We start from the raw sequence: 15,577 nt of genomic DNA, 5'->3' as shown, positions 1-15,577 counted from the left end.
TGTAAAGCAAGGCTTCTAGCTATTAGTTATGGCCCTTGGTTGCCCAAGTAAATCCATTTTTCTCTCGTTAGGACCAGCAATAGGAGGACAGCATCGGGCGGCTACCGCTTCCTGCATGAACATGACAGTGTGGTGGTTTTCCTCCTCCTAGATTTGGAAGAACGTGTAATGATACAGTGATCTACTTATATAGGCTAACAGTTAACGGAGTGTGTGTTTCTGGTTGCAGTTGAAGGCGAGAGTTCAATTGATAGTAGTAGGACAAGCATAGAAAGAATAGGGGATTTGGAAGGCAATTTGTTGCTCAAGGGAATGACTAGGTTATTAATGGTTACCAAGAACTGCTTATTTACAAAGAAGAATATCTGGGGTTCTTTGGTTTTTGATAATTACAGGCAGCTCAAGGAAAATTATCATCACGAACCCTATCAATAAAGAAAATAAAATTACAGTCCACGCATCCCAAATTCTGATTATTGATTTAAATTGAATGCTATTAAGGTGAGCTTAATGTTATCATTACGCTTTATAGTTAATACATATCCAAAACAGTTTGGGATACATATGAACTTAATTTGTATCACTTTAGTACATAAGAAGATAACCATGTATCAGCAGGCAACCAAAAGTTTCAATTTTAATTCTATCAAATTGGATAAGGCTAATATGTCTCACATCCTTCCAGCTGCGACGACCTTAATGCAGGGAAGAAAAAGTACAGAAATATGAGGAACCCTTCATTTGCACTGTATCAAATTGAACAGAACCTATCAAGAACAGCATGAGTTCTTGGTCTGAGTTTGCCTTAAGCCATCATCATTCACAAGGCTCACCCTATTGACAGTTAACTCAGCTTTGTATGAATCAGAATTCAAGACTCTCCTGCTCACGTTGTTATAGATCTCTCGAATGACAATCTCAAACGCAGTTCTGACGTTGGTGGAATCAAGTGCAGATGTCTCAATGAAAAACAAGCCTTCTGCTTCTGCCAAGCTTTTACCTTCTTCCAAAGTCACTTCCCTGATATTTTCCAAATCGCATTTGTTTCCCACCAGCATCCTTGCCACTGTCGTATCAGAATGTGCTGGAAAAATTGTTCCATCATAATCAAAATTTCAGGATATTGAAACCAAAATGGAATAAGGGAAATTGCCCATATAAATAACACATATAATCCACAAGGCATAGCATCGGACATAACTCATAGTAGCATATTCACCACTGGTCATTACATTTGCTCCAACAGTTTACATTCTGTTATGCAGAGTAATCTCCTAATGTAATTTTCAATTCTCAAGGTTAAATGAGGCATCATTTCATCTAAAACTGGATTTTTTTTCCAATAAAAAAAAACTGAATATTCAAAATAGCTCCTCAAATAAGTCTAAAACTGAATTTTATGTTAAAAAAGAAAACAAAATCCCAGATTGTGGTTTGAAGAATATAAAAATCCCAGCCAACAACTCCCTGAATTCTACCAAAGCAGCCAATGCATTTCCAAGCAAAAGCAAGAAAAATTAAAACTTTGTCACCACCCCAAAACCAGAAGAACAGAAAGAAAAAGTACTTACAGTTGAGTTCATCGAGCCATCGAGCAACATTGTCAAAAGTAGCTCTCCTGCTAATATCATAAACCAACAATGCACCAAAAGCACCCCTGTAATAAGCAGAAGTCACAGCACGAAAACGCTCTTGGCCTGCAGTGTCCCAAATCTGAGCCTTAACATCCTTGCCATCAATCTCCACGCTCTGGGTCTGAAACTCCACCCCTATGGTTGCCTTGGAGTGAGCATTGAACTCGTTACGTGCATATCGAGTGAGAAGGTTGGATTTTCCCACGGCTGAGTCCCCTATTATCACTATTTTGAATAGGTACTCTTCCACTGCTTCATCGTCTGACATTTTGCTTCTTTTCTGGATTTGAGATTTCGATTTTCACTAGATTTTTGGCGGTGGGATTGGGAAAATGAATGAATAAACAGTTTTTGAGGTAAACCAGGGGAAGACGAATGGAAGAAAGTGGCAGAGACCAACGGTGGACCAGGTTGTGTAACGTGACTTCATTGCTACGCCCACGCGCATATTATGTTTTGACTTTCACCGCTATGTATTTTTTTTTATAACTTTTCACCTTTGTCACACATGTGCACTAATTTTCTTTTTCTTTTTTATTTTTTATAGTTATTAGGACTATTTTGACATTTTCATCACATCTACTTCTTTTTTTAGATATATACATATTTATAAAACGAGAAATGATAGAGAATAAAATAACAATTACAATATCTAATTTGAAAAAATTGGGTTTTCTTTTGACATTATTACGTAAAAAAAAAATCAATAAAAGAGCTTAAATTTGCTCACAAAGCTCACCTAAAAATTGAATACACTTAATACTTTTTCCATATGATTTTATTTATTGTTGTTTGATTTTTTATCTAAAAAATACAATTCCTTACTTTTTATTTTTTAAAAATATGAAATTTAAAATTTATTATGAAATTTTGAACTCAAAACTTTTAATTAAATAATTATTTATTTAAAGATTTAAATTCATGTTACATTTTAAAACATAGAAAAACTTTACTACTAAAATAGGAATGCATTTAATATGAGCTTGAATTACATTTAAGGGCGGGTCAGAGAGAAGGTGAGGCTCGTGGGAAAGGAGAAGGTCCTTGGGAAAATTGTAAGGGATTGGGAGTTGGGAGGCGTGACCATTAATAGCCGGACCATGCACTTAAACCGCCACATGCAACATTGCCGAAACTACACCAAGAACACTTGATGTCACGCATGCCATTGCCGACCAACCTTCCTTTTAAGGCTCGACCCTTTTAATCATTTCAATAAGTCCTAATTAGCATCTTTAATCTCGGATCAATACCTAAATTTCTATAATTACCACTTTTGCTACTTAGGATCAAGATAAACCGTTTCTAGAATTTATATCCAAAATCCACTTATTATCCAAAATTAATTAATTTATCAATTCAGCTATTAATATTTTTATCTTATATTACTATAGAGATTAATTTTGCACCTTTTTATAATAATTAATATTTTTTTAAAAAATTAACGTTTGATTTAAGGACCTATTCCTATCCGTCATGTACATAGAGTCTCAACTCAATTTGATGTTCTTATTATATTAATCGGGAAAACATATTTAATTTATTAAAATTTTATAAGCATCAAATAAATACTTAGTTATTTTAATACTTTGAAATTTGACATTTATGATTTACATGAATAGAAATAGATGAATTAACAAAATATAAATCATAGAATAAAACATGATAATATTTATTTATCTTTTATATATATATATATATATACACACACACACACGACGGAAAAAAAAATCTGTGCTTTCACCTTCATCTCTGTTTTTAACCAGCATAATCAGAGGGGGCCCATGCCTAAAACAGAATGGATTTTTGAGAAGGAATGGATATGTGGGCAGAGAAAGGACACATGGCTTTGCTAAAACTGACCAGAGAAACCTTCAAATTCGAACATATACACACCTTGCGTCAATCCCCTTCCCAATCTTCCCTTTACGCATTCCAGGATTTTCAGTTTTCACAATGCCGGTATCCACTGCAACACTAGGCTCAGTCTCTTTCCTCTCTCGGCTCTTCAACCCTGATGTCTCCTCATTTTCTTGTTTCCTAAACCAATCAAAGCTGTCCAACTTATGTTGCAAGCCTTCTCTTATCAAGAGGCCGCCTTCGTTTTACACTCTCAAAGTCTCTGCTTTCTCTGCTTCTACCAATGCCAAAACGGATAATTCTGAACAAGCTGAAGCCGCTGCCACCGCACTTCTTGACGACTCTGTTTCCTCTGATGCTATTAGACAAGCACGGGTGTGGTTTTACTACTCCTCTACGATTCTTTTTGTTATGTATTTGTGCTTTCTTCCCTCATTGTTTATTATTGGTGATACTTCAACGTGAGTTCTGCTATAAGAAGTCTACATTTATTTAAGTTATGTTGGGCATGAATGTATTATGTTTTTAACTGTTTTGGCAGCATAATTCCGACTAATCAACATAGCTTTTGTAATGGGCTGGTTTTTACTAGTGAAGGAATTTTCCACTTGTTTTGATTTAACTAGTTGGATATGTAATTCAAGTTCTGTGCTTTAATACTTGTGTATACACTCTAATACTTAGTTCCTGCAAAGAAGTAGAGGTCCGCTGATTGGAAGGCAGCCAAGGCGTACTCTCACAGTGGGTTCATCTATGAGGGTAGAGTTGAAGGATTTAATGGTGGAGGTTTGCTGGTTCGCTTTTATTCTCTTGTGGGTTTTCTTCCTTTTCCACAGTTGAGTCCATCACATTCTTGTAAAGGTACTATTTACAGCTTGCTGCTCCTACTTGGTTTTTACGAATTTTGAGCTGTAGTCTCAGAATTTCCATTATTGTAATTTCTCTTTTCTACCACATACCTTTTGCATACAGATTAAATAACACGGGAAGGGAGTAAATTGTATGCTTGGAAATTAATGTGGATTATGGAGTTGAGAAATGTTTATGCTTTCGTTTAAGTAATATCTTATGTTGAAGAAATTTTAGGAAACCGATTTGTGTGCTTTAATTTAACCTGTGATTTCAGTGACCTTCCTGTGAAACTGGAAGCATTCTTTTACTTTGACAAGGCCGAGAAGAACTAGAATGTTAAATAAATTTGTTCATTAACCTGAAGTATCAATTTGCATCTAGACATCTTGATGGCAGCAAATGAACATTTCCAAATACCCTTTATATCTTGACATGGAGTTAAGATTAACTTTCTTCCGAATTCAATTACTTTGTTCTTTTTTTTTCCCCCTCTGTTGTTTCTGTCTTCATGGTCTTTGTGCATTGACTTCATGCAATAGAATATCTCTTCTGCACATCTCATGATTTGTTTATATTTTCATTCAAAATATTTGTTCGTCTGAAAAGATAAGTTTAACTTTAATGTATCTAATTATCTACAGTATGCTAAAAGGAGGTTTAGCATGTGATCAATCAGCTAACTATAAGTATTTCTAGCCTTCTAGGTTGTTACTATATCTAGTGGAACCATGGGTAAAGAGAGTATGGAGTCTAGATGAATAGCTGATGTCATGTTTCTTCTAGGCTTATTTAAAAGAATACTGAGGCAATTAAGGAGATATACTTCTGGTAAATATGTGTCTGCTAAATTTGAAGTAGCATGTGATGACTTATTCATTCTGGAGTATGGATCATTAGAAGGTTCTGGAATTGATATGTCTACTAATTAAAATATGCCTTAGTTTTCACCCTCTTCAGCATTCTAAGAATTGTAGGGAAAGTTTCCAGCTTACTGTACTAGGATTCTGTACTATTGCAAATTGCATTTCACTGTTTTCCATCTATTGTTAAGAATGCTGTTGGGCAGACTCTTCTATTTGCACATTCTTCCTTGGGGAAAGGAGAACCCCATTCCTCATATTGCTTACTTTTCTATTTGGTCAGATTGATTTTTGTACTTCCACTTACATTATCCACTAAAACCTAATCTGTTTCAATTTTTATGATAACATATCATGTAGAACCACGCAAAACTATCCATCAGATTGCCAAAAGTTTGGTTGGTGCACTTCTTTCAGTGAAGGTAATGAGTTTCTTTTGTATTTTATCTTGTGGTGTTAATCATCTTCTTTCATCTCATAAAGGATTAGTTTGTAATCAGTATATACAGAATGTTTAACTTGTTCCTTTTTCCCCTTCTCTTCCATTTTGCCAAATAATTCTTGGGGAGATATGTTTACTCGTAAAAGAGTGCTACATGTGATTTCAGTAATTTAAGTATCTCATCTTATTATTTTAGGTAATCCAAGCTGATGAGGAGACCAGGAAATTGATATTCTCAGAAAAGGAAGCTGTCTGGTCGAAGTTTTCTACAAGAATTAATGTAGGGGATATTTTTGCAGGAAGGGTGGGTTCTGTTGAGGATTATGGTGCCTTTGTTCACTTACGCTTCCCTGATGGTATTTACAGTCTTTGATTTGTATAGCTCTAGTTTTCCTCAGAGTTTTGTTTTTTGGTTTCACAAAGCTTATTATGGGCATTCTTATAACTATGATGCAGGGCTTTATTATCTCACTGGACTAGTACATGTCTCAGAGGTTTCCTGGGATTTAGTTCAGGATGTCAGAGACATCTTGACTGAGGGAGATGATGTTAGAGTGAAGGTTGTTAATATTGATAGGTGAGTTTTCCTTGCTTCAAATCTATGTTATTTCCATTATGCAAATTATTTAATCATTTCAAAAATTTCATAACCAGATCGATATGGCTTATTTATCAAGAATAGTGTAATATTTGTTCCTATATAAGGCAGGTAAGCCTGTGGGTTCTAATAAATTATTTGTGGCGGATTCTTATTCTTTTTTCTTGTCCTCTCGGCTCCCTACATATTATCCTTGTTTGTCTGTAATGCCACTTGCACTGAACTTATATTGAGCTTTTATGCAGGGCCAAGTCAAGGATTACTTTATCAATCAAACAGTTGGAGGAAGACCCACTTTTGGAAACATTGGACAAAGTGATTCCCCAGGTTTGTGAATTGGAGTTGTGATAGATAATCCTCAACCTGAATTTTAGTTTCAATTTCCTTGAGATGAAATAATAATTGTGGTTAACAATGGACTTACACTTCTCAGGATGGTTCAGCTGGTTCTGATTCCTTGACCACAAGCAATGGCAGTACCATTGAACCACTTCCAGGGCTCGACACAATATTCAAAGAGCTTCTGCAGGAAAATGGGTAAGCTTTCACAATGTTTTTTCATTATTGCCCTATATTTGTATTGAACTTTTACCCTTCATCTTGACTGCAGTGGTTACTTTTACTGTGTTATCTGTTTATTCTTTTATATTTCTAAGTATCTTCATGTTGTTTTTCTCAGGTTCCATTAAGTTTCTTTCAAATTTGGGTGTCTTGGTACAATTTTATTCATTTATGCTTGTTTAGTGAGTCAAAATGTCAGGTTTACTTCACCATGCTTACAAGGTCTAGTTTAATGTTATAAATGTCTATGTTATCATCTTCCTTCATATCCATTAAACATTTCCCTGCTACACTTGTGTTCCTATGGTTCTAAGTTCGCAAAATTGTCAGATCTACAATTCTATATGTCCCTATTTCCTTCATATCCATTTAAATTTTAAGGCCTAGTTTGATGCTATGTCTGTCATCGTGTGCATGTGATTTACGAGTTCAGGACCATTACTTGCAAGTTGGAATCTTGATGTTTATAAACCAGAGGTTGTTGTTGCTAGGCCAGTTTTCTTGAAGAAAGTAGATATGTTACTAGAATTGTAGCATCTTTTTTTCGCACCTAATAGTTTATGCAGATACTTATTCTGTAATTATATTCTGGTCCAGTATAGATGATGTACGAATTAGTCGGCAAGGGTTTGAGAAACGGGTAGTCTCACAAGATTTGCAGCTTTGGCTTTCAAATGTGAGTTGCTCTGTTCTTGATCTTACCATGCAGTGCTCATCATCTGTATGCGATCATAATCTTAATATCTAACTGTCATCTGGCTGCAGGCACCACCTAGTGACAATATGTTCACCCTCCTAGCCCGCGCTGGAAGGCAGGTAAATGCATCATATGATCTCTCTCTCTCTCACACACACAGACATAATTTCTGGCATTTACATCATTTTTCTATCGTTCAGGTGCAGGAGATACAACTGACGACATCCCTTGATCAAGAAGGTATTAAGAAGGCATTACAACGAGTACTGGAACGTGTTCCGTGATTTAAGTTTCAGGCTGCAGTCTATCATATATCCTTTTATATGGGGATTTTTTGTACCTTTTTTTTTGTTTTCCTTTTCAATGCTTATTTTGCACAAAAATTCATAGGCGCTCATTCTCTAAGCTGTATATCATGTTAATAGTTTATATTTTAGACATTTAACCATATATCCTTCTAAATCATGTATAAGAAAAGATTGGTCTATATGAAAGTTTTTCTTTCATTTTATTTTCTATTTTTTTATATAAAAAAAATACATCAGTGGGAGGATCCACCCATATAGGAGACCCAAAGGTTCAAGAGCATTACAATTAAAGATAAAAACAACACCTTGTGGCAATACAAAGGCATTACGTAAATGATAATCAGTAAAGCTCAACACGAAGTGGATCTGAAACACCAAAGACTAGCTATCCCGATAGTCTTAGCTGGAGATGGAGGCATTACCACTAGGCTGAAAACATGGAGTTCTTATCAACCCCAAACTTAATAAGAAATCCGTAAAAGAGTCGGCTTTTCTTATGATATGTACAAGGGATACTGTACCAAGTATCTGTCTGACCGTGTCAAATTCATTGAAAATATGTCATTTTTTGCGTGCTCTCTGGTGCGTGTTATGTACCCAAAACAATGGAATCATAGAATCAGATTCAATAATTAGTTTTAAGCCTCAATATGGGGAGGAGGAGAAAGGCGCAAGGCATGTATACCAGAGTTGGAATCGTGTATACCAGGAAGCCCAAAGAAAACCTCAACGATATAACCATCACAATTCCGTAATATTTCACCACATACTGTCGGGTCAGGTTTGCCATGAGATACCAAGCTTCGTGTGGAGGGGGTTTGCTTAGTGAATGCATTCCATGGCTCCATCCACCAATCAGTATCATTAATTGATGCAACCCCATCACAAACTCGTATCCAAAATAAGAAATGAATTTTAACAAGAAAAAAAAAAATTCAAACCATCCCATATCTGTTGTTGAGAACGTAGTCATAGCGCCCCAACCAAGAGACCAAAGTCTTGCACCACCCATCACGTCCACAAGCTCCCCACCATCAAATTTTTAATTTGTATAAAAAAATTCATTTCATCAATTTAATTATTAAATCTTCTGTAAACTTATAAGATGAAAGTTACATGCAAGCATCACTTGATTTTTTATATTAGTTAAACTGACGAGAGGAAAACTTTTATAATATAATTTGAAAATTGGAAAACAAAAATTAACAAATCTAATGGGGGGATGACAAGAAACTCAAATAATATCAAATAATAATTTTATCGCATATTAATCACAAAAATCCCAATAGTTATTAGGACACTGCTCGGAGACACGCAACTTCCTTGAGTAGTCTATGAGTTGGTCGTTAACGGATCTCTTTCTCCACAAGTACATGGTGAGAGTGAGGAATTCCCAATTAGATAGAAAATGTAGCTGTGAATTTGCAATAGAAATGCTTTGGCATATTTACATAAAATCTATCTTCACAGAACTTATGGATGATGAATACAAAGCAAATTAGGTGTCAGATTTTGGGACTTTATGATGATCTTCTTTAATTTGGTGTTTGTGCTGTATATTTTTAGCTCAATTTTCAATCATTTAAAACCTTTCAAGTTTCTTCCAATGCAGCATGAGTTTATGAAACAAATTTCTTGGCCTATCTACCATGTTGGCAATTGAGAGAAAAAAAAATGCAAGATTGTTTGTATATATCTGAATACGGTTAAAGATTAAAATCCATCAACAACATGTGTTGAGACAATTGTAACATTTAATGTTTTAATGAAACTTAATCTAATCCCTCAAATTTATCTTAAGAAAAATCAATCGCTTGATAACTTTGTGAACCATAGGATAAAGCAGATGACTTTGGAGATATATAAACTGGCAATAAACGGGGCCAAAAGCAGTTTGCCCTTTTCACTTTAACTTTTTTTTTTTTATATAAAATTTTTTGGTCCAATTAAACTCTCGTGAAAAAACTTTTCCAGGTCAGGCATTTGGTTGTTTAAACTTCCACATTTCACTAAAATAATCTTAAACGTACTTTGCTTTATTTTTTGTTTAATTTTTTTTTTTTTTGAAAAGCAACCAATAAAGGTGGTAAGGATGTGAGGAGGGATTTGTTTAATTATTTTAATGTTCCATTTTCCTATCCCCACCCTATGGATATGTTGAAGAAACACAAAGAAAATATGGTTCCTCTCAACATCCATCAATGATGGACCTAAATTAAGTTATATTTTATATTTGGAAACTTTAGTACCTTAACAGCTAAGATTACCATAATTTACTTTATTTGAGGTTTGGTTGCCATCCTTTTCTTCTATACATGGATATGTAATTGCTGCTCTGAAATTGGTCAAAGCATTTGTCCTTGGTCACATTTCGGCTTCTCCCTCCCAACCATACTCCACATAAATCAAAAGACTTATATATATATATATATATATATATATATATATTTTACACTGATATAAACAAAGGTTTTCGGGTGCAATGCATGAAAAATGTGATTTTTTCCTTTTACAAAGAAATTAAGTGACTTTTGACTTCATGTGGTTCTGGAAGTCAATATGCACTTGCTTTCTCAAAGTTGCTGTGTTGAAATACACTGACATGCATTCCTTAGCCACAACATTCTTCAACGTGTTTCCATTCATTGTTTGTTTCTTTCCTTTAATTATGCTACTTCTACTAGATTCCATGCCGCATGTGGTCAAATTTTAATTCCATAAAGTTTTAATTGGAAAAACAACTTATAATATAATTATTATAATGAAAAGACAAATGAGATGAGTTTGTTGTTATTGTTGTTCTTTCTTAAAAAAAAAAAGAAATTGAGTGAAAAATAAGAACACAAGCTTAAAACTTTTATTATGATCAAGGTAATTGTGAGAGTAAATTATTAACTAATATGTGATAATTTCAATTTAATGATTTTTTTCCATTTGCTTGAAATCTACCCATTTTATCAAACATGTAAACATGTGTATCTTTACAAGCTCCACGTGAGAAATTTCATCCATATTCTATTGTTCTAATTTTTATCCACAAGTTTCTTCCCATTATGTATATAATACTAAATTTTCTTTGCATTCTTGAATTCCCGGTCTCTTGTACTGTTCTGGTTTCTACTCTCTTGTTGTAATTTAACTCGATTAAGCTAGCTGTGGAAATGCTCGTCATTGCAATAATAGCAGTATCTTTGCCTGTTTCAGCCTTGCGTCGAATCATTTGCTTTTATCACCTTGGGCTCTCTTTACCTCCATATATTCCTTCCTTTTTGATCGAGCACGTTGTAAAGGGGCAATCAACATTCCTTGTAATTATTCAAGTTTGGTGGGCTGAATATTCTATCAACGAGCATGCAATTATCTATCGATTTTCCTCTATTAAAAATTTGGAATATGCGTCTCGCATTTCCAGCTAACTAGATCTGTTTCTTTCAATAAACAATGTTAGTGGCTCCGAAGTGGGAAACGGAAGTGCAGGAGCTGAGAAATTTCGTTGAAACTTGAACGTATGTAAGTACGCCAGGCCATTCAACTAATTCACCCAAATAATTAATCTTCATTTCCCTCAGAGAAAGAAACAAATCCAAGGAGGGAGAAAGCAAGAATGGGTATTCACTCGGTGCTTTACTCCGTCTTGCTATTTTGGCTAATACAAGCAGGAGCATCGCAAGACGGCCGTGGTTGTGTGGAAACATGTGGGAAGATTATTATTCCATACCCATTCGGGATTAAACCCGGCTGCTACACAAATACGTGGTTTAGAGTAACTTGCAATGAAACTGTCAACGGGCAAAAGCCTTTCATCAATCGCATCAATCTGGAGCTGCTGGGTTCGTACTCGACACGCAACGCGATCGTCAACGGTCCAGTAACTTATGTCAACTGCGGTAATAAAGATAATAAGGGTGCCGCCACTAGTGTCAACCTAACAGGGACTCCATTTTTCTTCCCACGTAGATTCAACATGTTAGGGTCTCTGGGTTGCGGCAATTTGGCTACGTTTTCTAATCAAACCGATCCTATTGGTGGCTGCATACAACCAAGATGTGGCGACGTGGCTTCTAAAGTTGGCTGCTACGCCCTATTTTCTGAAAATCTAACTTCCTATACTGCAAACATGACAAGGTTTTATCCTGCTAATAAGGACAGCAACAGATGCAGTTCTGTTTTCATGTTTGACTGGGGCATGCTGGATCTAGATTTGGCGCTTCCCCATGAAATAAACATTGATACGACACATGTTCCTGCAACGTTGGAGTGGAACCCCGTCAAATGCGATTTGGAAGGTCACTAACTATTCACTTTCACTATTCGCTAGCAGTAATGTCTCTTTATTTCTGCTTCGATTTTCATTTTTTTAATTTACTCAGAACAGAAATGTTTGTGAATTTGTTTTCCTTGATGCTTACTTTGCAATTTAATTCTTCTTACTAAGCAGCCACATTATGCCAAGAACCAAGCGCAGTACCTCATAAGCCTAACTGTACAAAAAAATGTGGAAATGTTGAAATTACATACCCATTTGGTATGGAAGCCAGCTGTTATATGAATGATTGGTTCAGAGTAACATGCAATGAAACCACAGGTGGACCAAAGCCTTTCATAAGTAGAATCAATCTGCCACTACTCTCTGTTTCATTTTTCGAAGGCAGCGTTCTGGTCAACAATTCAGTAACATATTTCAACTGCCGCAACAAGGAAAACAGTGGGGTTAGTGTCAACCTAACGGGCAGCCCCTTTTTCTTCTCAAATATCAAGAATAGATTCGGGGCTACAGGTTGCGGTAGTTTGGCTGCTATGTTTCTCAATAGTGGAACTGATGTTTATACTGTTGGTGGCTGCCTGCTACCCCGTTGTAGTAATACTATGACTTCCAACGGTGGCTGCCTTATGCTAATTCCTCCGCGCCTCCGTTCTTTTGTTCCAAAAATGAAAGAGATTTATCCTAGTAATGGCAGCAACAGATCATGCGGATCTGCTTTCATGATTGACTTAAGTTTGTTGGATTCATATGGCACCTCCTTTCGAGACCCCCATGAGATAAGCAGTATGACGCAAGTTCCTACAACACTCCAATGGGCCACACCAAAATTAGGGCTATGTGAGTTGAGAGAAGGTTCAAGTATCTCTTGTAGTCCTGATGGTCAATATTGTTGGACAGCCTTGAGTTCCGAGCATCTATGTGTTTGCAGCAACACCGACTTCAACATAGAAGACAATTACTCTATGGATGGCTGCGGTGGTAAGCACATATACATGCCTTCCTATATAAATAATTTTTTGATAAGCCACTTGTGAATTTCATTAGTGAAAGATCTTAAAATTTCATCTCTTTTTATTTTAAATACTTATCAATGACAAGATGTTTTCTAAAAACTTTGAATGAAGTATTTTGTAAATATATATTTTGTAAAATTTAACTAATAAAAGATACTTTTAATAATAGAGTTAAAGTTGAAAAAAAATTTAATTAAAACAAAATCAACATAGATAGAGGGAGTATAAGAATATTCCTTGCTTGGAAATATATGAAAATTTTCACTAAACTTAAAAAAAAAACACTAGATATGAATATAATTGGTATTTATTAATTAACATATTTTTATGTGAATATAACTTTATTTTATTCAATTCATAAATGACAGAAGCAGGCAAATGTCGATATTTAAAATATAGGAACTGTCACATACTTTGTTTGAATGCTCCTGGCAACTATTGTTCGTCGCCATGCCCTGATACATACGTATACAATAGTACTGAAGATATGTGCAAGCCAATAGAACATAATTCACCAACATATCTGGCCAAAAAATCTCGGGAGTGGGCAATTATTATAGGTGCGTGTTAAATTCACTTTCTAATAGATTGAAAATATATATGAACCATGTTGAAATATATTTATGATTTTTAATTCTTGTTTGAAATTAATTTTTGTACTTTCATCTTATATATATTTGAGTTGTACAGGTTGTAGCACAAGTATTGGGACACTGTTTCTACTCCTTAGTACATGGCGTATGTACAAAGTACTGAAAAGAAGAAAAAATATCAAGCTTAAGCAGAAATACTTTAAAAGGAATGGAGGTTTACTGCTACAACAGCAATTAACCAGCAATGATGGTAATGTTGAAAACATAAGGTTGTTTACTTCAAAGGAGTTAGAAAAGGCCACAGATTACTATAACGAGAATCGAATCCTTGGTCATGGAGGTCAAGGAATTGTTTACAAAGGAATGCTAACGGATGGAAGCATTGTAGCTATTAAGAAGTCTAAAATGGTGGAAAAGGAGAAATTAGATGAAATGAAGCTTCAACAATTCATCAATGAGGTGATAATTTTATCACGAATTAACCATAGAAATGTGGTTAAACTTTTAGGATGTTGCCTAGAAATAGAAGTCCCTTTGTTAGTGTATGAGTTTGTCTCAAATGGAACGCTCTCTCAACTCATACATGACAAAAATGAAGAATTTCCACTGACATGGGAAATGCGTCTACGAATTGCAACAGAAATTGCGAATGCTTTATCTTATTTGCATTCAGCTGCTTCTGTCCCTATTTATCATCGAGACATAAAATCTAGCAATATACTTTTGGATGATAAATATAGAGCGAAAGTGTCAGATTTTGGAATTTCAAAATCAATTGCACTTGACCAGACTCATTTGACCACTCGAGTACAAGGAACTTTCGGATATTTGGATCCGGAGTACTTTCGATCAAGTCAATTTACAGAGAAAAGCGATGTTTATAGTTTTGGAGTTGTTCTTGTTGAACTTTTAACGGGACAAAAACCTGTCTCCTCAACACAATCAGAGGAAGTAAGAAGCTTGGTACCTTTTTTTCTGCTTTCCATAAAGGAGAATTCCGTATTTGATATTCTCGATCCACAAGTAATGAATGATGGTCCACAAGAAGAGATCATAGCAGTTGCTAAGCTAGCAAAAAGATGCTTGAACCTTAATGGACAGAAAAGGCCCACAATGAAACAAGTTGCAACGGAGTTGGAGCGGATTAAAGTGTCAGAAGATGCTAATGTCATTCAACAAAGTGATGCTGAAGATTCTGACATAGATGACACGATTGAACCTTGGGTTGTGGCTTCTTGTTCAACTAATTTACCATCAAATGCATAATCTAGCTTTCAACATTTCTTAAACAATCTTTCTTTGGTGTGTACTCTTTGTAATATATCTTCTTCGTGTTTAGTAAAGGTCATCCTTCTTCTAAATTAACCTATTTTTACCTCATTTTTTCTTCCTAATGTATTAATTTAACCTTAATATTAATATGAATTCCTTCTTTGCCTTTTGAGTGGTGCCAAGGGTTTTATGTTTATTTTACCAAGATTTGAAATTGTGCTGTGTTTTCTGGTTTGTGATTGGAAGCAGGGTGCATGTTCGCGTCATGAATAGGCCTTATTGGAATGGCTTGTTTTTCATCCGTTGCCAGATGCACAAGGTTTCCATTGAAGGTAAAGGGTTTGAAGTTGTAGGCTACTTTTTCAGTTGTATAGGTAGGTGACTCTCTGGTCATGGGAGTCTGTTTTAATGTGTGATATATTTGTTGTTCTGTACAATAAAGAGAAATTTTGTTGTAGTAGGATGATCATGGTTTGTCTTTCGGCTCCTTTCGTTATGCTTGGGAGCAGGTCATTAGTTTCCTTGGGGATTGTGCTTGATCCTATTGGCAACCCAACGATTTTTTAGATTTTGTTCTCTCTATAGGCAGGAGAAGCCATGGAGGGTATGTCCTGCAATAAAAT

General features: G+C 35.3%; 3 protein-coding genes across 5 annotated transcripts; 2 read left to right on the top strand and 1 right to left on the bottom strand.

Moving 5' to 3' along the window:
* Positions 1-559: 559 nt before the first annotated feature.
* On the bottom strand, positions 560-2,042 carry LOC18602596 (ras-related protein RABA5e-like). The gene is made up of 2 exons (XM_007034084.3): positions 1,572-2,042; positions 560-1,084 (listed from the first exon to the last, which is right to left on the bottom strand). Exons 1-2 carry the CDS (start codon positions 1,900-1,902, stop codon positions 771-773), a joined length of 645 nt encoding a protein of 214 aa, XP_007034146.1. The 5' UTR covers positions 1,903-2,042; the 3' UTR covers positions 560-770.
* Positions 2,043-3,525: 1,483 nt separating this feature from the next.
* Positions 3,526-8,015, top strand: LOC18602595 (Nucleic acid-binding proteins superfamily). Of its 2 annotated transcripts, XM_007034078.3 has the most exons (10): positions 3,527-3,869; positions 4,196-4,355; positions 5,567-5,628; positions 5,845-6,004; positions 6,105-6,225; positions 6,492-6,573; positions 6,680-6,783; positions 7,405-7,483; positions 7,573-7,623; positions 7,705-8,015. In XM_007034078.3, exons 1-10 carry the CDS (start codon positions 3,591-3,593, stop codon positions 7,786-7,788), a joined length of 1,182 nt encoding a protein of 393 aa, XP_007034140.1. In that variant the 5' UTR covers positions 3,527-3,590; the 3' UTR covers positions 7,789-8,015. The 2 variants fall into 2 exon arrangements, 1 of the variants encoding a protein (XP_007034140.1); XR_016025698.1 differs by lacking the exon at positions 7,705-8,015 and having other exon boundaries at positions 3,526-3,869; positions 7,410-7,483.
* A 3,351-nt stretch (positions 8,016-11,366) lies between these two features.
* On the top strand, positions 11,367-15,493 carry LOC18602594 (wall-associated receptor kinase-like 1). 2 transcript variants are annotated; one of them, XM_018119088.2, is made up of 4 exons: positions 11,367-12,098; positions 12,251-13,054; positions 13,458-13,649; positions 13,780-15,493. In XM_018119088.2, exons 1-4 carry the CDS (start codon positions 11,417-11,419, stop codon positions 14,946-14,948), a joined length of 2,847 nt encoding a protein of 948 aa, XP_017974577.2. In that variant the 5' UTR covers positions 11,367-11,416; the 3' UTR covers positions 14,949-15,493. The 2 variants fall into 2 exon arrangements, with proteins under 2 accessions (XP_017974577.2, XP_088662168.1); XM_088806042.1 differs by lacking the exon at positions 13,458-13,649.
* The last annotated feature ends 84 nt before the right edge of the window (positions 15,494-15,577 follow it).

This window comes from Theobroma cacao, chromosome 4 (assembly GCF_053813885.1).
Source record: "Theobroma cacao isolate CCN51 chromosome 4, ASM5381388v1, whole genome shotgun sequence".
Taxonomy (NCBI): domain Eukaryota; kingdom Viridiplantae; phylum Streptophyta; class Magnoliopsida; order Malvales; family Malvaceae; genus Theobroma; species Theobroma cacao.
The sequence above is the reverse complement of the archived record's forward strand: the minus strand, read 5'-3'. Positions and strand labels throughout refer to the sequence as shown.

Coding starts and splice junctions, on each gene's coding strand:
- LOC18602596 (XM_007034084.3), bottom strand. CDS start 1,902: ATGTCAGACGATGAAGCAGTGGAAGAGTACCTATTCAAAATAGTGATA. Junction 1,085..1,571: donor ATGGCTCGATGAACTCAACT/GTAAGTACTTTT, acceptor CAATTTTTCCAG/CACATTCTGATACGACAGTG.
- LOC18602595 (XM_007034078.3), top strand. CDS start 3,591: ATGCCGGTATCCACTGCAACACTAGGCTCAGTCTCTTTCCTCTCTCGG. Junction 6,226..6,491: donor AAGGTTGTTAATATTGATAG/GTGAGTTTTCCT, acceptor GCTTTTATGCAG/GGCCAAGTCAAGGATTACTT. Junction 6,784..7,404: donor GAGCTTCTGCAGGAAAATGG/GTAAGCTTTCAC, acceptor ATTCTGGTCCAG/TATAGATGATGTACGAATTA.
- LOC18602594 (XM_018119088.2), top strand. CDS start 11,417: ATGGGTATTCACTCGGTGCTTTACTCCGTCTTGCTATTTTGGCTAATA. Junction 12,099..12,250: donor CGTCAAATGCGATTTGGAAG/GTCACTAACTAT, acceptor CTTACTAAGCAG/CCACATTATGCCAAGAACCA. Junction 13,055..13,457: donor CTCTATGGATGGCTGCGGTG/GTAAGCACATAT, acceptor CATAAATGACAG/AAGCAGGCAAATGTCGATAT.